The 23116-nt window shown below is 46.0% G+C and overlaps 4 protein-coding genes and 2 pseudogenes across 4 annotated transcripts; 4 read left to right on the top strand and 2 right to left on the bottom strand.

Annotated features, from left to right (window-relative positions):
• The first annotated feature begins 2016 nt into the window (after window positions 1-2016).
• LOC147993242 (uncharacterized) lies at window positions 2017-3148 on the top strand. Its single transcript, XM_087533865.1, has one exon. The coding sequence runs from the start codon at window positions 2132-2134 to the stop codon at window positions 2987-2989; it is 858 nt and encodes a 285-aa protein (XP_087389991.1). The 5' UTR covers window positions 2017-2131; the 3' UTR covers window positions 2990-3148.
• A 142-nt stretch (window positions 3149-3290) lies between these two features.
• LSM8 (Small nuclear ribonucleoprotein family protein) lies at window positions 3291-5492 on the bottom strand. The gene is made up of 5 exons (XM_048696447.2): window positions 5284-5492; window positions 5032-5072; window positions 4833-4907; window positions 3741-3793; window positions 3291-3644 (listed from the first exon to the last, which is right to left on the bottom strand). Exons 1-5 carry the CDS (start codon window positions 5321-5323, stop codon window positions 3554-3556), a joined length of 300 nt encoding a protein of 99 aa, XP_048552404.1. The 5' UTR covers window positions 5324-5492; the 3' UTR covers window positions 3291-3553.
• An 11-nt stretch (window positions 5493-5503) lies between these two features.
• LOC125532339 (WD-40 repeat family protein / notchless protein) lies at window positions 5504-10770 on the top strand. The gene is made up of 12 exons (XM_048696437.2): window positions 5504-5800; window positions 5894-5975; window positions 6081-6170; window positions 6285-6410; window positions 6707-6834; window positions 7145-7344; window positions 7835-7898; window positions 9391-9501; window positions 9647-9784; window positions 10025-10167; window positions 10288-10342; window positions 10468-10770. Exons 1-12 carry the CDS (start codon window positions 5651-5653, stop codon window positions 10606-10608), a joined length of 1428 nt encoding a protein of 475 aa, XP_048552394.2. The 5' UTR covers window positions 5504-5650; the 3' UTR covers window positions 10609-10770.
• Window positions 10771-11012: 242 nt separating this feature from the next.
• Window positions 11013-12305, top strand: LOC125532353 (alpha carbonic anhydrase 2-like). The gene is made up of 2 exons (XM_048696443.2): window positions 11013-11167; window positions 11296-12305. The coding sequence occupies exons 1-2, from the start codon at window positions 11092-11094 to the stop codon at window positions 12078-12080; spliced, it is 861 nt and encodes a 286-aa protein (XP_048552400.2). The 5' UTR covers window positions 11013-11091; the 3' UTR covers window positions 12081-12305.
• Window positions 12306-15345: 3040 nt separating this feature from the next.
• The window catches only part of LOC147993239 (uncharacterized), a 46842-nt pseudogene continuing 39071 nt past the window's right edge, over window positions 15346-23116 (bottom strand).
• Window positions 18527-22104, top strand: LOC147993241 (uncharacterized; annotated as a pseudogene).

Genomic DNA, 23116 nt, shown 5'->3' with positions numbered 1-23116 from the left:
CACCTGCCTGGTAAGTACAACAACTTGTGACAACCGCCACATTTTTTTATCTTGAGAGGCATCCTAGCTTTCCAAATCCATTTAAAGTTATACCCACTAAGGGGTCTCTCAAGCCATTTGTACATAGACTTTGCCATATATTTACCATTGTTGTTGAGCCCCCAGTAAACATGATCACTATCACCGATAGGTGGATATCAGAGATAGTTTTGCACATCGAATCCCACTGCCCAGTCATATCAGAACTGAGCCTCCTTTACAAAAAGGTAGCAACATCTACAGACCGAAAGGTACTCATAGTACAATCTTGAAAGTTACAAATGTCAAAGAGCATAGGGTATTGAATCTGAAATGGGATCAGCCCATTAATAGAGTCTTTCTAGACCCTAGCGACGTTCCCAGATTCAATCCTAATTTTCTTACCAACCATGTAAAGATCTTTAATTTTTAGAAGGGCTTTCCAACAGGGGGGATCCGAGAACCTCAGACCAACTAAAGCTACAGTTTTGTTTTTCAGATATCTGGCACGGACGATGTCCTGCAAAATCCCATATTGGATCTCAAGCTTCCACAACCATTTGACCATCAAGTTGATGTTCTGTTTTCAGAGGTCCTTAACCCCTAGCCCTCCTTTATCTTTCGATCTACAAATTCTCCTCCATTTGAAAAGATAGTATCTCCTTTTTTATTACAAGCTGCCAGAAGAACCTTCTATTGTGCTTGTCAAGTTTTTCAATAAATGTTTTGTTCGTGAGCCACATAGACATATGATAAAGAGAGGTTTGAGTGAGGACATAATCTAAAAGGGTGTGCCTCCAACCCACAGATTCGGCATTTCCTACCCAGGCATCAAACTTTTCCGGGTACTTGCCAATAATAAACTTCCAATCCGAGTTTTTAAGCGTTGTAAAACTAACAGGCATTCCAAGATACTCAAGAGGGAAGCTACCAATATCGCACTTGAATAGTACTGCATATTATTTCACCACAATATCATCTCCCCCACTATTAAGATCTCACTTTTCTGAAAATTAACCCTAAGCCCGGACATCATTTCAAATATGTAGAGCAGCAACTTCAGATTAACTGCCTTGTCAACATCATGGTCTAGGCAGATGTATTGAAGTAGGGCCACACCATTAGGGATGAGGTCAGGTGCCATGACCACCACCAGGTTATTTTTTGGGGCATTCTTTATCATCTTAGTGAGGCTATCAGCATCTAGATTAAAGAGAAAAGGAGAATGGGGGTCACCTAGACGCACTCCTTTGGCACTTTGATGCTAACCGTGCGATTATGGAGAATCTGCTTGATCCATCCACACTAGGTATCACTAAATCCTCGGAGTTTGTGACATTCGAGGAGAAAATCCCAATTCACCTTATCATATGCTTTCTCAAAGTCCAATTCCAACACCACCCCAATTCTTTTCTTCACATGGGTATAGTTCATGAGTTCATCCATGATATTTCTTCCTTTAACAAAGGCATTGTGCCATTCTGGGTAGGGCTAATTAACTTGTCGGCATACTTAGCTACCTGACGATCTAACACCTTAGTTAACAGCTTATTTGGACAGTGCAACAGGCAAATAGGCCGGAATTGTTGAATCCTGCCAGCCCCGAATATCTTGGGAAGGAGGGTGATAACGCCATAGTTGGGACGCTGGACATCCAGTGTCCCATTATGAAAGTGCTTGAACAAGGACATAATATGGTCCTTGACAATCTCCCAGCATGCCTGATAAAAGTCGGCAGGGATATTATCTGGTCCAGGGGCTCTATTAGAGTCCATTGCAAACAAAGCTTCCTTCACTTGTTTCTCACTAAACTCTCTACACAGATCGATATTGTCATCTTCGTTTAACCACTCGATCGTTTCAAGATGAAAATGATTACCAGGAGCCGGTTATTAGTTGATGGTGATATGGTGTCCAAAATAAGCAAGTTCCGGTTTGTATGTCATGCATGCACGTCAAAAAAAGGTGAGGTAGCATGGACGCCGGCCGGCCAACCAAACTCCTTTCCTCTCCTCTCCACTCCTCCTTTGGTGGTGATATTATAGGTATCAATCATACAGTTGCATCCACGTCCGTACGTCGGCATTGAGATTTGAGAGAGAGGCCGGCGGCAATGGCGCGGACGACGCTCCTCCTCGCCGCACCACCACCACCTGCTCTACCACACGTACTGCTCCTCCTGCTCCTCCTGGGCATGGCCGCCGCCGACACCACCTCCACCACCAGCAGCACGGCCGCCGACACCACCAGCAGCAGCAGCGAACCGACGAGCGACCAACAGCAGCAGCAGGCGTCGTCGCCATCATCATCGTCCTCTCCAGCAGGAGCAGAAGCAACACCATCATCGTCATCATCCTATCCAGCAGGAGCGGCAGCAACACCATCATCGTCATCATCCTATCCAGCAGGAGCGGCAGCAACACCATCATCATCTCCAGCAGCAGCAACAACACCGGCATCGTCTCCGGCAGGAGCAGGAGCACCGCCGCCCCCGCCGGGGGCGGGGTTCTACAAGGGCATGTCCCGCGAGTTCGTGAACGAGCACAACAAGGTGCGCGCCAAGTATGACGCGCCGACGCTGGCGTGGGACAAGACGCTGGCCCTGTACGCGCGGCGGTGGGCGGCGCAGATACAGCAGGACTGCGACCAGGCCCGGCACTCGCCGCAGGCCCATCCGCTGGGCTACGGCGAGTGCTTCTTCGTGGGCAACAACGGCACCGCCGAGGACGCGCTGTGCAGCTGGGAGAGGGAGGAGTACATCTACGAGAAGGGCACCAAGCACTGCACCTCCGGCCACGACTTCCGCGACTGCGGCCACTTCGTCATCATGATCGAGAAGACGTACCACTTCGTCGGCTGCGGCCGCGCCCCCTGCCTCAGCGGCCCCCGCCAGGGCCAGTTCTTCATCTCCTGCAACTACAGCGCCGTTAGGCCCAACGCCACCACCGCCGGCGCCTCCAACCCCTCCTGAACCACCACCGGAGCCGGAGCCGGAGCCGGACCACCATCATCCACCTTTTTTTACCTACCTTTTCTATCTATCTAGATATCTGCTCTACTGTATTATATATTACCCTTCCTTCCTTCCTCCCTCCCTCCCTCCCTCCCTCACATGCAATGCATTGCAATGCAGTGCAAGCAAATGTGTATCATCTACACACATACATAGTGTATATTTACTACGGAGTACCTGTGTAAAAAATCGATTTCAATTTCCTTTGGGCGATTTCTCTTCTCTGCTGTCAACTAAATGGATCATCATAATATCAATGTAGCTTCCAACATCAATTGCCTACTTCATTCATTCATTCATTACTTACGTGCACAGAGATGCATGTATCACTCTCTCATACAAGAACATGACCGGTCCATCGACGGAGCAAACCCTGTTTTTTTTCATCATACAAGGGTCCATGATATGAGATATGAGATACGAGTGAGCGATCAATCGATTAACCTACGGTACAGATTGACTGAGCAACATCAGCTTCGGCTTGCGCGATCAGGATCAGATCGATAGAACATTTCATCATCTTCAGTGGATGACTGGCTTGAGGGGCTGCGCTCTCAGCTTCGACATGTCCAGCGCCGCGTCCAGCTCCTCGTCCACCTCACCCACCACGCCTCTGCATACGCCGTCAACAAACAACTCCATTTTTACATACATACATACAAAAAATTCAGTTAATGCATACATGTACAGAAGTGAAAGGGGCACGCACATGTTATCACCCCTGATGATGTACAGACCGAGGACAAGCTGCTGTACTCCCTCCTGCAACACAACACGGCGTCTGTCAGCAGGGAGATTGACAGGGAGGGTATAAAACTCAACAAGAAGAGTCAGTGTCCAAGGAACTAGTACGTATAATTTATTTATGCAAGAAAGACAGCAAGTCTTGTAGGATTTCCATATGAAAACCTTGATGATTACAAAAAGGAGCCTAACAGAAATACCGAAACTGGAAAACCAATCACCGCATGGGCAGACAGAGGAAAAAGGATGGGGCTGAAAATTTGATTTCATAAAAACCGGGGCAGCAGAGCACACAGAGTAAGCTTACTAACTAGCATGACACCTTGTGAACAAATAAGAGACCAGTAGAGTTATAATAGAAAGCTGGACTGGTCCTTGGTCCTAAGAAGATGATGTATACATGTACATATGGGGGGATGAAGTGTTGTGGTGTTGCATGGTAAAGCGTGGCACGGCTAGAACGAGGATTCCTCCTTCCTTATGTAATCACATGAGAAAAAGCTAAGCTTGGTAATTCTGTGCAGCCGCAAGGCACAGAGAGGATCACAAGCATGTACGTACTAGTTTACAGAGGGAGTACATGTTTGTGGATACTAGAACAGAGTGAGTGTGTGTTTTGTTTTAGCGGATTTGATTTATTATTGTTTCTCATCATCACATCACGGCAGACAGAATCAGGGGACATTGTAAAGATAGATAGACTAGAGGTAGGGTAAACAGAGCATGATAAGTAAGTCATTTTGGGGGAAGGAATGTGTTGTTGGATCATGAATTCATGATTGATGATACAAGCGAGCACACAGGCAGGAAGCATAGCATAGCATGAATGAATGAATTATTTGATTTGTAAAACAGACAGAGCAGACAATTGATTGGTGTGTGTTTCAAGTAAGGCAAAGACAAGCGTAAGAGAATTACAAGCGGCGATGGATTTTTGTGTCACATGACAGCAGCGCAATGCGATGTGCCTCTATCTACCTTAGTGAGGATGTAAGTAAATACAGTATATGATGACGATGTATTGGTATTGGCAGTTGAACTAAAGAGATAACCTTACCTTAGTGGAGTAGACCCTCTCGTGGGACTCGTCGAGGATTATGTTGGTGGCCTGGTCGAACCCGCGCAGAGTCCCCTGATTGAGTAAAGAAGAAAGATTTTTTATTTTTATTTATTTTTGTTATGAAGACAGCAGAGCAGAGGCAGCAATAGCAATAGTAAAGAAGAAAGAAAGAAAGAAAGAAAAGAGCTTAAATTACCACGATGTTGCGGCCGTCGTTGGTGATGACGGAGATCACCTCTACATACATACATACATACATACATAAAGAAGGAGAAAAGAGTTGAGTGGACGAAGAAATCCAAGGAAATTGAAACAAGCTACTCCTCTTGATTTGAAGGAGTCAGTCAGTCAGTCAGTCGAGGGACAGAGAGGATCACAAGCATGTACTCCTCTCCTTCTTTAGCATAGAGAAGGGGAGTAGGAAGGAAGGAAGGGCAGGGAGACTCACGGTCGACGAGGGACTCGAGCGTCGGCCCCACGGACGCCATCCTCTCCCCTTCTCTCCTCCTCGGGCTTGGGCGGCGGCGGCGGCGGTGGTGGAATCGAATCGTCCTCCTCGGGCTTGGGCGGCGGCGGCGGCGGCGGCGGAATCGAATCGAGCTAGGGTTCCCTCAGTTCACTTCATCAGACCAGACCAACAAGAAAGAAAGAGACTTGGTGGGCTGGGCCGTCTTCTTCTGTTATTATTAGCAAGCAACCGGCCCAAACAGTCTTTCCCTCCCTCCCTCGTCTTCTTCTTCCTCCGCCGCCGCCGCCGCCACCCTCCCCTCCCCTCCTCTCCTCTCCCCTACAGAAAAGAAAAGAAAAGGAGAGAGATGGACGCCGCCGGCGGCAACGGAAGCAGCAGCAGCGTGATGTGCCAGCTGGTGAGCGCGGAGGGGGAGCAGCTGGGCGCGGCGCTCTACCTGCCGCACAACGTCGGACCGCCGCAGCTCCAGGACATCGTCAACCAACTACTACACAACGTACCCACCTATTGCTTCTTCTTCTTCTTCTTTTCTTCTTGCTCTCTCTCTTCTTTTTCCTACCTCACCTCACCTGATGCAACGCAACGGCAGGAGGACAAGCTGCCCTACGCCTTCTACGTCGGCGACGAGGAGCTCTCCGTCCAGCTCGGCGCCTTCATGCAACGCAACAACGGTCAGTCAGTCAGTCAGTCAGTCAGTAGAATAGTAGTAGCATATAATCAACAACCAATCAATCTTCCTTCTCAAATCAAAATCAACAATTTGATTTGATTTGAAGCCACCGCGGAGGTCACCCTGCGCATCGTCTACCAGCCGCAGGCCGTCTTCCGCATCAGGCCCGTCAACCGATGCTCAGCCACAATCGCAGGTCAGTACGCTCACTACTTCCATCCAATCCATGATTCTGCTTCTCTGCTCTGCTCTGCTTCTTTCCGGTCAGTAGCAAGGAATGATGACAATCTTACCGTCTGCCTGCCTGCAGGCCACACCGAGGCTGTATTGGCCGTTTCTTTCAGCCCCGACGGGAGATGCCTGGCTAGTGGTTCAGGCGACACCACTGTTCGCTTCTGGGACCTCAGCACACAGACCCCATTGTACACATGCAAAGGTCAGTTTCTCAGCTTGAATTCTTTCTGCCCATTCTCTATGCTAATAACTATGCTTGTTACATTCTGCTGCTCATATACTGGAGTAATGGGAATTCATCTTTCTTTGCCTCTGCTAGTGCTAGCTCTCTTGTAACATTAATTATGATGCTAAAATTTGATTGTCTTTCTCATCTCTTCTGGGACTCTTATCACTCTTTCAGCTAGTTCCATTCGCACATCTGCGTTCCTTTTAGGGTGTTGTGATTTTGTCGCTACTTTCAAAGTGTTATGAAATAACCCTGTATTTTGTGAGTAGGCCACAAGAATTGGGTTCTCTGCATTGCATGGTCACCTGATGGGAAACATCTTGTTAGTGGAAGCAAGTCAGGAGAGCTTATATTATGGGACCCCAAAACAGGCAATCAATTGGGCACTCCTCTTACGGTAAGATTGCAGCACATTTCTTTATTTTCGGACATCTAGAATCTACTGTAAGATAGAATAAGATTTTATCTCATTTCTTCATTTGCACATCACACTCCATTATATCCTAATCATCAAGTGAGAATTTGCTATGAACCATTTACCAAAATAAATGCTAGTTAGCAAGAACTACAAGTTTGTTTGTTTCGTACAAGACTGAATTTCCTAACTCAGATTGCTAGAAAGAAGATATCCATATCGAATTTATTTCTTGCATATGTTTTTCCACTCTTGCTACATCTAGTCATTCATTCTGGTGTTTTTACAATAGGGACATAGAAAGTGGATTACTGCTGTATCTTGGGAGCCAGTTCATTTGCAATCTCCTTCCCGTCGTTTTGTAAGTGCAAGTAAAGATGGCGATGCACGAATTTGGGACATTACCACAAAGAAGTGTGTTATTTCCCTTTCAGGTCACACCAATGCTGTGACCTGTGTCAAGTGGGGTGGAGACGGTTTGATATATACAGGGTAAGATTATTACTTGGCTGTCCTTTTTCTTCTTGCAGTAAAAGGAAACTGTATACGTGCTATTGTGTAGTAAATCACTATTGTTTGGCCCTCTGATACATGATGTGTGGAAGACAATATATAAACTTAACTGTATAATAATACTCAGCGTTTTCTCTTTGGATAATTGTTGTCAACAAGAGCAAAATGTACCCTGTAGTGGTAAGCATATATGTTGTTGCGGGTAGGTTACTTTCGCTGGTTCATCAGTTCCTTGTTATTTTTACTTTTATTCGCTCTTAAATCCTTATAGCCACAATTGTTGGCAAAGCGGTTGACTGACACTCCCAGCACCCTTGATGGCTAATGCCATTAACTGAAAGCATGTTCTGAATCACTTACGTCCTAGACCGCAAGTGTCTAGTGTTGTCGTGAATGGCGTTTGTGAATTTCCCCTCTTCAGGTAATATATTACATATACAATTCTGAAAATAATGTCTTTCTACTGCAGTTCTGAAGATTGTTTAATCAAAGTATGGGAAACTACTCAGGGCAAGTTGGTCAAAACACTGCAGGTAATGTTAACAATTCCAAGCATATTCTTCTGCAAATGCTTATGCACAATAATGAAATCAATGTTCTTTTTTCAACCCACTGTATGTATGCCTTTCAAGTCATGTCATGTAGTTATTATCAAAGTAGGATCTGTCCAACTTGTGTAACTACATTAATGGCCAAGAACATGCCTGGTCAACTTTCTGACTAAATGTCAACACCAATCCACCTTTTTTTGATTGGCTATGGGAATGAATAACGGTATTGAGATTGGTCAGAAATTCCCTTCATAGCCATCTTTGTCATCTCAATAATTAATCATATTCTAATTTGGTATGTTAATGGTGTCACTATGTTTGCTTAGATATTCAAAAATTGCATTTACAACACACAGGGATATTACCCGAGTTGCTTGGAAGATTTCTTCGCAAATGAGAATTCTTGTAGCTGAATGTGTTTAGCCAGTCTCTCACCCAACTTGTTGTCACAGTGTAAAAATTGTTAAACAAGTTTTATTTTTTTCAACCAATGAGATATGATGAAGTCACAGTCTTGAAGTGAACAGCTTGTAGAAGTGTCTTGTCCTTTGCAAATTCTGTGTTCCGTTGAGCATATAACTTTCATCTTCAGTAGGGTGTCAGTTTATAACGTTCATGTTCAGCCCTGTTAGAAAGAGGGTCATATTGGCAAAAGTTTAGGACATAACTGGGCGTTAGGTTCCCATAGACCTCCATCTCAAGGTATAGGCTTTGAACTCAAGTATCTACTAGATTGATCTGCCAACCTGTCTAGTTTCATGGGCGGAGTGGAACACTTGAGGAGGCTGACCATAGCGCACTAGACTATCAGATTTTGGTCATGCTGGGATGCTAGCCATCAACAGAATAAGCTCATGTTTATGGCCTGTATGCTAATATCAACAGCATATCAGCCGACCATGGTTATTTCACTTGCTCTTCTATGCATTTAGACTATCAACTTTGATTAATCGAACAAATCCACCTACGAAAAAATTCCACTGTAAAAAAGGGTTTATTCGATACATGCGACATCTTTATTGGCATTTATTGATCTACCCAAGTGTTGGCAGCGGCATTTCTGTAAGCTTTTTTGCAGTTCTTTTTTTCAAATAATCAAAGTTGGCAATGGCACATATCGAATTAACCCTAAACACTTTTGTACCTGCATGCTATGAGTAGATCTTGCTCTGGTTTCTCAACTCTGCTTTTCATTTGTGTTTTAATATTTAATATGTATGTTGTGACCAATATACCAGCAAATACCAAGTAGAGATCCTTCAGTTGTGAGCTGTGAGCTCTATTGTGGGTGAATTGAGTTTGTCGAATGCTTTTCAACTGATTTTCATTGTGATTTTGGCGTGCACTTGGTGTCGTGTTCCATGAGTTGTTATCACACTATCAAATCAGCGATCCCATTTTTTTGTGTGGTGAAACCATCCCATATTAAGTTTTTGCTATGCATTTTTGACATAATTTTATTTTATGTATTCAGGGTCATGGGCACTGGGTAAATTCGCTTGCCTTGAGCACAGAATATGTTCTCCGCACTGGGGCATATGACCATACCGGCAAGACATTTTCAAGTCCAGAGGAAATGAAAGAGGTAAGTTCACGTGTGGCACAATTTGTTTAAAAAATTATTATGCTTGCCGGAACGATAAATTAGATTTTACTTAAGCTGCTTGACATTATTCTTATGGTAAAACTTTGGAAGCGAGACTGCACAACTGACAGCTTTGCATGTTTAGGCAGCTCTTGCAAGATATGAGAAGATGAGGGGTAATGCTCCTGAGAGGCTGGTCTCTGGTTCAGATGATTTTACCATGTTTCTTTGGGAACCAACGATTAGCAAACAGCCGAAAGCTCGCATGACTGGTCATCAGAAGGTATAATTATGATATAGTGTTTTGCGCTCCCCCACCCCGTGTAACCTGGACATAACAATGAATCTCTGACGTTAACTCAACGGAGTCGTCGCATAAAAAATCATTCAGAAAGAAAAGCAGAGCAGTGTTGAAATTGTTAGAACTTATGGCTTTGCATTCGTGCAAGGCAAGGAGGCAACTCATTTGGCTGAAGCTATGCTTACAACTGTTTGCGCTGTCTGTTTTGCTGTGTGCACGCAGGTGGTGAACCATGTCTACTTCTCCCCTGACGGGCAGTGGCTGGCGAGTGCCTCCTTTGACAAATCGGTCAAGCTGTGGAACGGCATCACGGGCAAATTCGTCGCAGCTTTCCGAGGGCATGTCGCGGATGTGTACCAGATCAGGTCAGCAGCAGCAGCAGGAGCCTTTCTTCTCTAGTCTAGAAACATATACATTGCCAGTTTAGTTTCACATGGATATCTGATGCCTATAACAATCTAACATGATGGTTGTCTTTTGTATAGCTGGTCCGCCGACAGTCGGCTTCTGCTGAGTGGAAGCAAGGATTCGACCCTAAAGGTATGTAATGTTATGTTTTTGTTGGCATTTCATCATGTCATTAGAGTAGAGAAGAAGATGAAGATGAAGACAGTGCATTTTGTTCTTGTGGATTGGTTGATGACATGGACATGGACATGAATCAGGTGTGGGATATCCGGGCGCGCAAGCTGAAGCAGGACCTGCCAGGGCACGCGGACGAGGTGTACGCCGTGGATTGGAGCCCCGACGGCGAGAAGGTTGTCTCTGGTGGCAAAGACAGGGTCCTAAAGTTGTGGATGAACTAAGCTTCATTCCTCTTGTAGTAGTAAGTATCTAGTACTACTCTACGTAGTAGTCTGTTGGGGAGCAGAGACAAGCTGGTGTGTTGGTCGGATCAACTAGAAATGTGATTGATGATCAATTTATTGAGCATGTGGATGATGAACGTTAATTACTCTACTACAGTAGATGCTTGTGTTGATTTTATATAATTTATTTACTACTATACTAGTAGAGTAGTAGTAGTAGTAGTATTTAGGTTTGGTGATTATTATTATTTTTTGATTGATTGAAAATAGACAAAGTTTGACTGTTGTCTATTTTTGGTCCATCCATATCCATATATAGAAGAAGCAAGCATACAAGGCAAGATGGCCACAAAATGATTTAGCGGTGCCACGCTATCTATATGTTTCTCCTTCCCTACTATTTCCTTCCTCCCTCCCTTACCTATTTAAGCCACTTGCCCTCAACAAACAAACACCCATCCAATTTCATCATCCAGATCAATGGCGTCCCAAATGTCATCGGCATGGGCCGCTGTCGTCGTCATCGTCTCCTCCCTCCTCGCCGTCGCTCTCTCGCGTAAGTGTCTCTTTCTTTCTTTCTTTCTTTCTTAATAATAAAATAAGAGATGATAATTGGTGGAGTGGAATTGCATGCGATGATGAAGAAAAGATGATGAAGAAAAGAAGGATTGAAATGAAATGCAGATGATGAAGGTGGTGGGCCCAGCTTCGGGTACACGCCGGGGACCCCCGACGGCCCGGAGAACTGGGGCAAGCTGAGCCCGGCGTACAAGGCGTGCGGCGACGGCAAGGCGCAGTCCCCCATCGACATCGTCATCGCCAACGCCGTCCCCAACCCCAACCTCGACACCCTGACCCGCGTCTACGCCCCCTCCAACGCCACCCTCCACAACACCGGCAAGGACATCGTCATGAGCTTCGAGCAGGGCGGCGAGCCCGTCATGCCGGGCTCCATCAACGTCACCACCGCCGACGGCACCGTCAAGGAGTTCAAGTTCAAGATGATCCACTGGCACGTGCCGGGGGAGCACACCGTCAACGGCAAGCGCTTCCCGCTGGAGCTCCACATGGTCCACGTCGACGACCAGGACCACAAGGCCGTCATCGGCATCCTCTACGAGATCGGCAACCCCGACCCTTTCTACGACCAGCTGACGGAGAAGCTGCGCGAGCTCAAGACGACGCCCACCGTGGCCGCCGGCGTGGTGGAGCTCAAGTCGCTGCAGAAGCGGACGGGGAGCTACTTCCGGTACATGGGGTCGCTCACCACGCCGCCCTGCACGGAGAAGGTGATGTGGAACATTCTGGGCAAGGGCAGGGAGCTGAGCCAGGAGCAGTTACAACTCATCACCGCGCCGCTGCCTCACCAGGACAACAGGCCGCCGCAGCCGCTCCATGGCCGCCAAGTCGCCTTCTACAACCCGCCAAACACCACCATCTCCATCCAATCCCTAGTACTCCCTCCGTAAACTAATATAAAAGCGTTTAGATCACTAAAATAGTGATCTAAACGCTCTTACATTTGTTTACAAAAGGAGTACAATAAGCAAGACATAGTACGTACTCCCTCCTCCGTCCCACAATATAAGAACGTTTTTGACACTATACATATCAAAATGAGTAAACATCTACATACATACCAAAAGGTGTTTGAATACGTACAAAGTTGAAATAAACATACTTACATACTAAAATGGGTATATATATATATATATATATATATATATATATATATATATATATATATATATTTCAATTTTGTAGCAACCGTCCAAATGTACTTTTGGGATGTGCGTGCACCACACCACAAGGCAGTCAATGCTATACGTATGTATCTCTACTCTCAAAAAGAAAAGTGGTGGGTAGTGGGCCAACATCTACAAGACAGCCAGGTCCGAGACGACAACTTGCATGCGCTCGACCACAGACAGAGATAACCACCAGGACGCAGCGGCCACGCAAACGATTGAGGGCTTGCTCATTGAGGACGTACGTACGGCTTCCAATCGATCCACGACGAGCTCCCGGATGCCGGCCGGCGTCCACACTAGGACGGGACGGATAGCTCGCAGAGGGCGGCGTCCACCCAAACGACGGTGGCGGGCGACGACGGCCAGCATCCATACGGACAAGGGCGTGCTGGCGGAGTGTGGCGTCCTCCCGGATTGCTGCGGCGGCCACAACATGCATGGCTAACAACAAGGGCCACTAGGCACTCCCAGACATACGATGTCAACAGCATGCATACTCGCGGACGGCGGCCGGCGTGCTCAAGGCCAGTGCTTGCGGAAGGCGGTGTGAGAGCGGCAACCAGCAGGACAAGGACAACCATGCGCAGCGATTGCCAGCAGAACGACGATGCACGACGGTATGTACGGCACGCTGCACCTGCTGGCCTGCGTGCTAGCTGACGACATATATAATGGCCCGATAACTGGTACACCAGAGGTGCGTCCTTCCCGGTCCTCTCGTACTAGGTAGGGAAAGGTCCATGTGAGGCGCGCGTGGACAATGCATGGCGAGCTCGCTGCTGGCGGTTCACATACTAGAATTTTCTGACTAATGGTTTATATATGTAGTGGAAATTTGACAATGATATGCTGGTTACCAAGTTCAACATGGCAATGTGCTAATGACATGGTACTGACTGCTCATGTCATGTGAGCCGCCGACTAGCATGCATACCGCACAGCGTGGGCAGGTAGGGAGGCTGAGCGGGAAGGGAGGTCGTCGGCTCGTCGCTGGGGTGGGTGGGAAGATTATATTGTGGGGAGAGAAAACATGCTGAGTGAGATTGGTTCTGTTCTGACTTGTGAGAGAGAGACTGAGAGATCGAGAGGGAGGCTTCGGCTGAGAGAAAGATTAAGATTTATTTTTCTTGTTGTTGTAGATTGAGTCGCTCTAATTTGTGCTCGTGCAGTGCTTGCTTGGTTCTAATCTTTGCAGCTTCTTCTTCTTCTATTACCCTGAAACTTTCTTCTTTTTATTTCTCAACTCTCCTTGTATTTTCTTCATTCTAGATTTCTGAATTAAACTGGTTATATATTAGCTTCATTACTTCCTTTCTGAAAATGATTCTAATAGTATTCAGTTCATTTCCTACAAAGACAGGAGTTAGAAAATGACACGTGGAGCCGCTGCTTTATTTTGTTTTCATGAAATTAAGAGGCAACTGTATATTCATGCATGCTGGCCAGGTTGGTTTATTCAGTTGCTAAAACGAGAATGTACAACTTAGTTATTTTTCTAGATGGCTAGAAAATAGTGGTATCAATAAATCTTATTAGGAATTTCCATCATACTTAATAGACGTACAAACAGTTTGATTTTTTTGTGTGTGTGAAGTACACATTGTTTCCAACGTTTGGATTACTGCCCGCAGATGGGGGGCCTACCCGTTGGTCTTGGAGAAAAAACGAGACATTCTTAACTACCCTTTTTGTAGAACTAATTTGTGCCAATCTTTCATTTCTAAACGGAATGCATAACACATTTGTTAATTTTCCATTCATATTTTTTATAGGTTTTTTCCTACCTCTTGTAGACCTTCACTTTATGCTAGCTATTTTTATTTTCCTTTTTCTCCTTCCCTGGTCTATGTTTTCTACTCCTCTCTGACGCAATATGGAGGATGTTGGTTTCAAACGCTAGCAGGGCAGCCAGTGCTGAAGTATTTTATACTCCTCTCTGACGCAATATGGAGGATGTTGGTTTTAAACGCTAGCAGGGCAGCCAGTGCTGAAGTTATCAGTGGTTTAGTTAGGTAAATATAACAGAAGTATAAGGTGTTAAGTAGGTGCAGTAATTGTTCTACTTCCACATATTTTTTCCCCTTGATTATACCATATACAGAATCTCAGGGGTTGTGCCCCAGGGGTAGATAATACTCCCTCCGTCCCATAATATAAGAACGTTTTTGACACTAGTGTAGTGTTAAAGACGTTCTTATATTTTGGGACAGAGGGAGTAGATTCTTATGACAGGTTATTACTTACAAGTTGCTAAGGTACTAAATTTTATGATAAGGAGTCCTGTTTATTCAGGTTATGCAAATTGTCAGAAGATTCTGTATTTTGTAGATTCTGGGACCTTGCTTATTCTTTCTATGTGATTGTTCAAAACCCACTTAAGAATTCAGGTACAGATTGGAAAGATATCCGAACACAAATTATTTTCTTGTTGTATAATTAATAACTAGCTTGATTCCGTTTTTTTTAAATAACTAGCTTGATTGCTTTGGAGGAGGATGGGGTTTATCTTCTAGAAAAACCATTAGTTACTCCAGAAAGTTATTGTTAGCACTAATGAGAAGATTCTGCAGTCAAAACTCATCCGTGTTCATGACATTGTTTCTTTGCCTCAACATTTTTTCTTCTTTTCTCCAAATTTTGGAGTCATGTTTGATGAACCAAACTGTGTCAATTATCAGATTTTTTTTCCAATTCTAACAGTGCTTACATTTCTTGCCTTATAAATATGTTACAGTGAATGAATGTATATACGAGGATTACATCCAAAGAAGGCCCCATGCTTTGTATGTAGGTTACATAACAAAAACCATACGTACTATGTGATTGTTTCATGTAACAACTAATTTTAAAAATCATGCAAATTGTTTCATGTAACAACTAATTTTAAAAATTATGCAAATTGTTTCATGGCTTGGGGGTAGGATAATCCAGAAATGGGCTTAATATGTTGTTGTGGCTTTATTAAATTGTGGCCGCTTGTCCAATGATTTTCCATTTTATCTAGCGCAGTGGCTTAGATAATAGAAAACACAACAATTCTATGAATCTGGCACTTTTGACAGTGTTATTTTCAGCGTCGTGTCTAGCACTGCTTCTGAATTCCAAAAAGAAGCTTTCATCAGTTATGTTGTATCATAATATTTTATGCACTAATACAGTGTATCGATTAAGAATTGATAGTACATAAGATTGTTGTACTTACAATTGCCTTCTTGATAAATTGCTATGCTTATTAATTATTTTACTGGTGTTGTGACTTGTGTGTCCTCCTACTCACAATGCCAAAATGCAAAAGCACAGTAAACTTCTTTTCACGCTGAAATACAGAAGCACAACTTACTCATGAGGTTCTTTTCTCAGAATAGCTCAGGTGAACCAACCATTTAAGTGTAATTGTTTATCTCTGTTACATTTCCTCTATAATCTTTTGATGGCCTTATGTTATGTACGCCACATATTGTGACATTGTCGGCACCATTTTCAATTGGTCTGTTGGTATAACTTTACTTAGTTATGTATAGCTTATAGACTGAATGGTTCGTCTGTGTACCCAAGATTGTTGAGATCCATTGTTGTCATTCCGTACGGCGGGTCTATCTTTATCTCGCCTCCTGTCAGATTGACCCATTTGCACCGAAACAAAGGGACCTTAAACGAAGGTCCGTAGTCAAGTTCCCATATCTCCTCTATGTAACCATAATATGTGTCTTTTTTCCTATTGTTGTTTGTTGCATCAAAGCAGACACCACCGTTTTGGTTAGTGCTCTTATTATCTTGGGCGATCGTGTAAAATGTATTCCCATTTATCTCGTACCCTTTGAAAGTCAATATAGTCGAAGATGGTGACCTGGCCAACAAGTACAACTCATCTCCAACTGATGGGTCATTCATGAGATGTTTTTGCAACCAACCACCGGAAGTCGCCATGTGTGTACATTTAATCCAGGGGTCAGATTGCCCCGGGTTCTTGGAGCGTACAATATCCATGTGTTCCTCGATATACGGAGCCACCAAGGTGGAACTTTGTAGACTGTTTAGTGTGCTTGAGTAAAAGAATGCCCGCCCATACATATTACTGAATCCTTTCCTAGCGTGCCTTTTCCACTCAGTCTCCCCTCATGCCGCGTTTGAGGAACACCAATCGGGTTAAGGTCAGAAATAAAGTCAACACAAAACTCAATAACCTCCTCTGTTTCATGGCCCTTGGAGATGCTTCCTTTTGGCCTAGCACAATTATGAACATATTTCTTTATGACTGCCATGAACCTCTCAAAGGGGAACATATTGTGTAGAAATACAGGACCAAATGGGCAATCTCTTCGACTAGGTGAACTAGGACGTGCGTCATAATATTAAAGAAGGATGGTGGGAACACCAACTCGAAACTGACAAGACATTGGACGAAATCATTCTATAAACTTGGTAGGATTTCTGGATCGATTACCTTCTGAGAAATTGCATTGAGAAATGCACATAGCTTCACAATGGCTAATCAAACATTTTCCTGTAGAACCCCCTCAAAGCAACCAGAAGTAATTGCGTCATAATCACGTGGCAGTCATCTGACTTTAGGTTTTGGAATTTTTTTCTCTGCCATGTTTATTATTCCCTTTATATTCGACGAGAAGCCAGACGGGACCTTCATACTGAGCAGACATTCAAAAAAGATTTTCTTCTCTTCTTTGGTAAGAGCGTAGCTGGCAGGACCTGAAGGAAATATGCCCTAGAGGCAATAATAAAGTTATTATTTATTTCCTTATATCATGATAAATGTTTATTATTCATGCTAGAATTGTATTAACCGGAAACAAAATACTTGTGTGAATACATAGACAAACAGAGTGTCACTAGTATGCCTCTACTTGACTAGCTCGTTGATCAAAGATGGTTATGTTTCCTAGCCATTGACATGAGTTGTCATTTGATTAACGGGATCACATCATTAGGAGAATGATGTGATTGACTTGACCCATTCCGTTAGCTTAGCACTCGATCGTTTAGTATTCTGCTATTGCTTTCTTCATGACTTATACATGTTCCTATGACTATGAGATTATGCAACTCCCATTTACCGGAGGAACACTTTGTGTGCTACCAAATGTCACAACGTAACTGGGTGATTATAAAGGTGCTCTACAGGTGTCTCCGAAGGTACTTGTTGGGTTGGCGTATTTCGAGATTAGGATTTGTCACTCCGATTGTCGGAGAGGTATCTCTGGGCCCACTCAGTAATGCACATCACTATAAGCCTTGCAAGCATTGCAACTAATGAGTTAGTTGCGGGATGGTGTATTACGGAACGAGTAAAGAGACTTGCTGGTAACGAGATTGAACTAGGTATTGAGATACCGACGATCGAATCTCGGGCAAGTAAACATATCGATGACAAAGGGAACAACGTATGTTGTTATGCGGTTTGACCGATAAAGATCTTCGTAGAATATGTGGGAGCCAATATGAGCATCCAGGTTCCGCTATTGGTTATTGACCGAAGACATGTCTCGGTCATGTCTACGTAGTTCTCGAACCCGTAGGGTCCGCACGCTTAAATTTTGATGACGGTTATATTATGAGTTTATGTGTTTTGATGTACCGAAGGTAGTTCGGAGTCTCGGATGTGATCACAGACATAACGAGTGAGGGAGTCCTGGACTAAGGGGTCCTCGGGCGTCCGGCCTGTTATCCATGGGCCGGACTGATGGGCTATGAAGACATGAAGACCGAAGATTATACCCGTGTCCGGATTGGACTCTACTTGGCGTAGAAGGCAAGCTAGGCGATTGATTATGAAGATTCCCTCTTATGTAATCGACCTCATGTAACCCTAGATCTCTCCGGTGTCTATATAAACCGGAGAGCATAGTCCGGATAGGACAGATTCATTACCATATACTCATAGGCTAGACCTCTAGGGTTTAGCCATTACGATCTCGTGGTAGATCAACTCTTGTAACACTCATATTCATCAAGATCAATCAAGCAGGAAGTAGGGTATTACCTCCATAGAGAGGGCCCGAACCTGGGTAAACATCGTTTCCCCCGTCTCCTGCTACCATCAATCCTAGACGCACAGTTCGGGACCCCCTACCCGAGATCCGCTGGTTTTGACACCGACATTGGTGCTTTCATTGAGAGTTCCACTGTGCCGTCGACAAAAGGATTCGATGGCCCCTTTGATCGTCAGTAATGGCGCCGTCCAGGGAGAAACCTTTCTCCCCGGACAAATCTTTATGTTCGACGGCTTCGTACTGCGGGCCAACTCACTTGGCCGTCTAGAGCAGATCGATAGCTACACCCCTGGCCACCAGGTCAGGTTTGGAAGCTTGAACTACGTCGCAGATATCCGTGGAGACTTGATCTTCAATGGATTCGAGACCGCGACAGTTGCTTCCCCGTGCACCGAGGAACATAACTTAAATCTGTTATCGGAGTACGTCCAGAAGACAGATCCTGTTGCTGCAACGGTTTCAGAACTGAAGCAGATCATGCCCTTCAAAGCCACGAAGCCCATGGCATTGGAGCCGCACACGGACTCGACACCCTGCAATGCTTGCGCCAATGGGACTCCGGACTCGTATCCGGCCATGTGTTCCAGACCAGATGCACCTGCGGACACCGAGCTGGATCAGTTATCGATTTTCAAATTTAGCGCTGCGGACATCTTCCAACATTCGCCTTTGGGTGATGTACTAAATTATTTGAAGAACTTGTCCTTGGAGGAAGACTCACAGCCGAACTATGTTTGGTTCGTGCTAGAGGCGGACGACGAGGAATTTTGCTTCCCACCCGCCACCCACTTCATAGCCACCGTCGATGACTTAACCGACGTGCTTGACTATGGCTCTGAAGACATCGACGGTACGGACGACGATGCCGACAGGGAGCAAGGCCAAGACCCGCCATTCACCGGACGTTGGACGGCCACCTCTTCGTACGATGTGTACATGGTTGATACACCTAAAGGATCTGGCGACGATAAAGAAGAGCCAGATAAGTATAAACCTTCTGAGACGCAGTCCAAGCGCCGACGCCCCAAACGCCGTCCTAAGCCTCACCGCTCAAAAGACGACAACACTGGCACCGGAGAAAATAGCACTCCGGGCGACGCCGAAAACAATGAAGACCCTGTCGGAGCTGCATCCGAAATGGAGGAACATGTCGACAGGCAAGACAACCCTGATGAGCAGGCCATAGAAGATGACTCGGGGGACGATAGTTACCGTCCACCTTCCAAAGAGGAAACAAGCCTTGGCAACGAAGATTTTATCGTGCCTGAGGACCCTCTGGAACAGGAGCGCTTTAAGCTTCAACACATAGCCACCGCAAGGAGCCTGAAAAAGAAACAGAAGCAGCTTCAAGCTGAACAAGATCTGCTCGTCGACAGATGGACTGACGTCCTGACAGTGGAAGAATACGGCCTCAAGCACCCAACCAAGAGCTACCCGAAACGCAGACTGCTACCTCAATTCGATGAGGAGGCACCGGAGCACACATCTCCCTCGCGTAATGTGGAACGACCACCGCGTGGTTGAGACAGGGCAGCTGACCGGCCACCCTGCGGCCGGGACAAAGCGGCAACTCAGGCCGAACAGCAGCCTGCCCCACCACCTCGTAAAAATAGAGACGGAAGAGTTCGGGGTCACACATACGACCTCCGGCAAATCCTGGACGGTAGAACAGGACACACAAGATCGATCTACGGATCGCGAGGGCGTGCTTCGAGGCACAAAGAAGGATACCTAGTCGGACATGATAAATCTAACCACGCCCAGGCCGAATACCGCAGACGGACTCCATCAGAGCTACACCACGACTCGGCCCAATATAGAGGCGCCGCACACCCTCTCTGCTTCAGAGATGAAGTACTAGACCATGAATTCTTCGAGGGGTTCAAGCCCGTCAACATCGAATCATACGACGGCACAACCGATCCCGCAGTATGGATCGAGGATTTCATTCTCCACATACATATGGCTCGAGGAGACGACCTCCATGCCATCAAATACCTCCCACTAAAGCTCAAAGGACCAGCTCGACACTGGCTTAACAGCCTGCCTGAAAATTCTATCGGCAGCTGGGAGGACTTGAAGGAGGCTTTCCTGGACAACTTCCAAGGGACTTATGTCCGGCCACCTGACGCCGATGACTTAAGCCACATAGTTCAACAACCTGGAGAATCAGCCAGAAAATTTTGGACTAGGTTCCTAACCAAAAAGAACCAGATCGTTGACTGTCTGGATGCCGAGGCCTTGGCAGCCTTTAAACACAGCATCCATGACGAATGGCTAGCACGCCACCTCGGCCAAGAAAAGCCGAAGTCCATGGCAGCCCTCAGGGCACTAATGACCCGCTTTTGCGCGGGAGAGGACAGTTGGCTGGCCCGTAGTAACAACACAGCCAGCGAGACATGCCCCTCAGAGGCCAAGAATAGCACTGGCAAGCTCCGGCGCAACAGACACAAACGCCGAAGCAACGACAACAACACCGATGACGCCACAGTCAACGCCGGATTCACTGGCTCCAAGTCCGTCCAGTGGAAGAAGCCCTATAAAAGAAATAATGAAGGACCTTCCAGCCTGGACCGCATACTCAACCATCCGTGCCAGATACACGGCACCCCGGACAAGCAAGCCAATCACACCAACAGGGATTGTTGGGTTTTCAAGCAGGCTGGCAAGTTAAACGCCGAAAACAAAGAAAAGGGTCACAATGTGAGGACGAGGACGAAGAGCCCCGGCAGCCGAACACTGGGGGGCAGAAGAAATTTCCCCCACAGGTCAAAATGGTGAATATGATATACGCTACACACATCCCCAAAAGGGAGCGTAAGCGTGCACTCAGGGACGTCTACGCGATAGAGCCAGTGGCCCCCAAATTCAACCCATGGTCGTCATTTCCGATCACCTTTGATCGTCGAGACCACCCAACTAGTATCCGTCATGGCTATTCGGCCGCATTGGTCCTCGACCCAATCATCGACGGATTTCACCTAACACGAGTCCTGATGGACGGTGGTAGCAGCCTCAACCTGCTCTATCAAGACACGGTGCGGAAGATGGGCATTGACCCCTCACGAATCAAACCAACAAAGACTACCTTCAAAGGAGTCATACCAGGCGTCGAGGCCCGCTGTATGGGCTCAATCATGCTGGAAGTGGTCTTCGGTTCTCCGGACAATTTCCGAAGCGAGGAGTTAATCTTCGACATCGCCCCATTCTGCAGCGGCTACCACACACTGCTCGGACGAACAGCGTTTGCTAGATTCAATGCAGTGCCACACTACGCTTATCTCAAGCTCAAGATGCCCGGCCCACGTGGCGTCATAACAGTCAATGGCAACACGGAACGCTCCCTCCGAACAGAGGAGCACACCGCCGCCCTAGCAGCAGAGGTACAGAGCGGCCTTCTCAAGCAGCACCATAGTGCGGCTGCCGAGCCCCTGGACACCATCAAGAAGTTCCGAACTACACTACAACAGGACAACAAGGCTCGTCAAGAGCTCGACTAGCAATTTGGCCTCCGTCCTAGTCCCGATGAAGTAGTGGCACTCGTACCACACGTACATAATTACGCACTTGAAGTTCCATGGACGTCGACGGAGGCACAAGCTAACCCGGGATCTACAGTTCGGCTATACCAACCCGGGACACACTTTTTCCTTTCCGTTTCAGGTTCCTTTTCTCGCAAGCCTGATCACCAGCCCCTTCGAAGGATCGGCATACAAAGGGGGCATGCAGCATAGGTGCGTAGGGTAACCTCCATACATTCTTCTTGACGGTATTTTTACTTATTTCCCAAGACCCGCACGCTGCCCCTTCTTGATCCCGGCATGTTAAATAGCCCGGGTGCTTATCGCACTATTTGTATAAGATACGCCTTGACGTATCCATTCAGTTATAATAAAAAATGATTTGCGGCCCAGTTTCTATGGTTTTCGCTTCTTACTTCATTTTATTTCGATCTGCTTATCAGCCACATCGGTACTCTTTTGTACGTTTCATATTCGCCAGGGGCTGCTTATCGCCCCATAACACGGCAACAAAGTCCGAACACTTCTTGTATAAAAGTTTGGCACCCCGAAATTTAGCATTATATGCATTGGCTCCGAATCATGTCTTTGGTCAATAGTTGGGTTGCCCAGCTCCTGTGCTTGCTACCCTACGTTCCGGTCTACCGACTAGGGTAGTAAAGGGAGAACTACTGTGATCGTGCCCTGGCCTTGACCGGATGAGCACCTCAGTAGAGAAAGCCGAAAACTGATTGTCATGATACGGCGAGAGCCGGTCAGCTGTTCGAGGGTTACAAAATCGTTGGAGATTTTTTCCGCGTCATGCGAAGGGTCGGCACTTCTCGATCAGATGCTGACAGCACCCTGGCTTGGACCAGGGGCTACACACTTGCTTAATTAGAAAACTCCTATGGCTAAGTGAGGGCGTTTAAGCCGTATAGTCTGATTGCCTTGTTCGTTGCGCTAAACAACTCCTTCAAGGACCATATAATTGTATCAAGATTGTTTAGATCCCATCCCGAACACCTTCGTACTAATTACATGAGGGCAGAAGCCGACGACTGGCCAACCCTCAGATTGCATATAACACGGCCGCACAGGAGGAAACAATTTAAAGCATAAACAAAATTACATTACAAAACAAGCTTTGTCTTTATAATACAAGGCAAAGGACAACATGAATGTATTCATTCTAGAATAATGTCCTTCAAACATTGAGCTGCCACAAGTCGAGACCCTTCTAGGA

Source organism: Triticum urartu, chromosome 1A, assembly GCF_056163025.1.
Source record: "Triticum urartu cultivar PI428250 chromosome 1A, HENAU_Tu73, whole genome shotgun sequence".
Taxonomy (NCBI): domain Eukaryota; kingdom Viridiplantae; phylum Streptophyta; class Magnoliopsida; order Poales; family Poaceae; genus Triticum; species Triticum urartu.
The sequence above is the reverse complement of the archived record's forward strand: the minus strand, read 5'-3'. Positions and strand labels throughout refer to the sequence as shown.

Coding starts and splice junctions, on each gene's coding strand:
- LOC147993242 (XM_087533865.1), top strand. CDS start 2,132: ATGGCGCGGACGACGCTCCTCCTCGCCGCACCACCACCACCTGCTCTA.
- LSM8 (XM_048696447.2), bottom strand. CDS start 5,323: ATGGCGTCCGTGGGGCCGACGCTCGAGTCCCTCGTCGACC. Junction 5,073..5,283: donor GCTCGAGTCCCTCGTCGACC/GTGAGTCTCCCT, acceptor GTATGTATGTAG/AGGTGATCTCCGTCATCACC. Junction 4,908..5,031: donor ACGACGGCCGCAACATCGTG/GTAATTTAAGCT, acceptor TTACTCAATCAG/GGGACTCTGCGCGGGTTCGA.
- LOC125532339 (XM_048696437.2), top strand. CDS start 5,651: ATGGACGCCGCCGGCGGCAACGGAAGCAGCAGCAGCGTGATGTGCCAG. Junction 9,785..10,024: donor GCATGACTGGTCATCAGAAG/GTATAATTATGA, acceptor GTGTGCACGCAG/GTGGTGAACCATGTCTACTT. Junction 10,343..10,467: donor GCAAGGATTCGACCCTAAAG/GTATGTAATGTT, acceptor GACATGAATCAG/GTGTGGGATATCCGGGCGCG.
- LOC125532353 (XM_048696443.2), top strand. CDS start 11,092: ATGGCGTCCCAAATGTCATCGGCATGGGCCGCTGTCGTCGTCATCGTC. Junction 11,168..11,295: donor CCTCGCCGTCGCTCTCTCGC/GTAAGTGTCTCT, acceptor AATGAAATGCAG/ATGATGAAGGTGGTGGGCCC.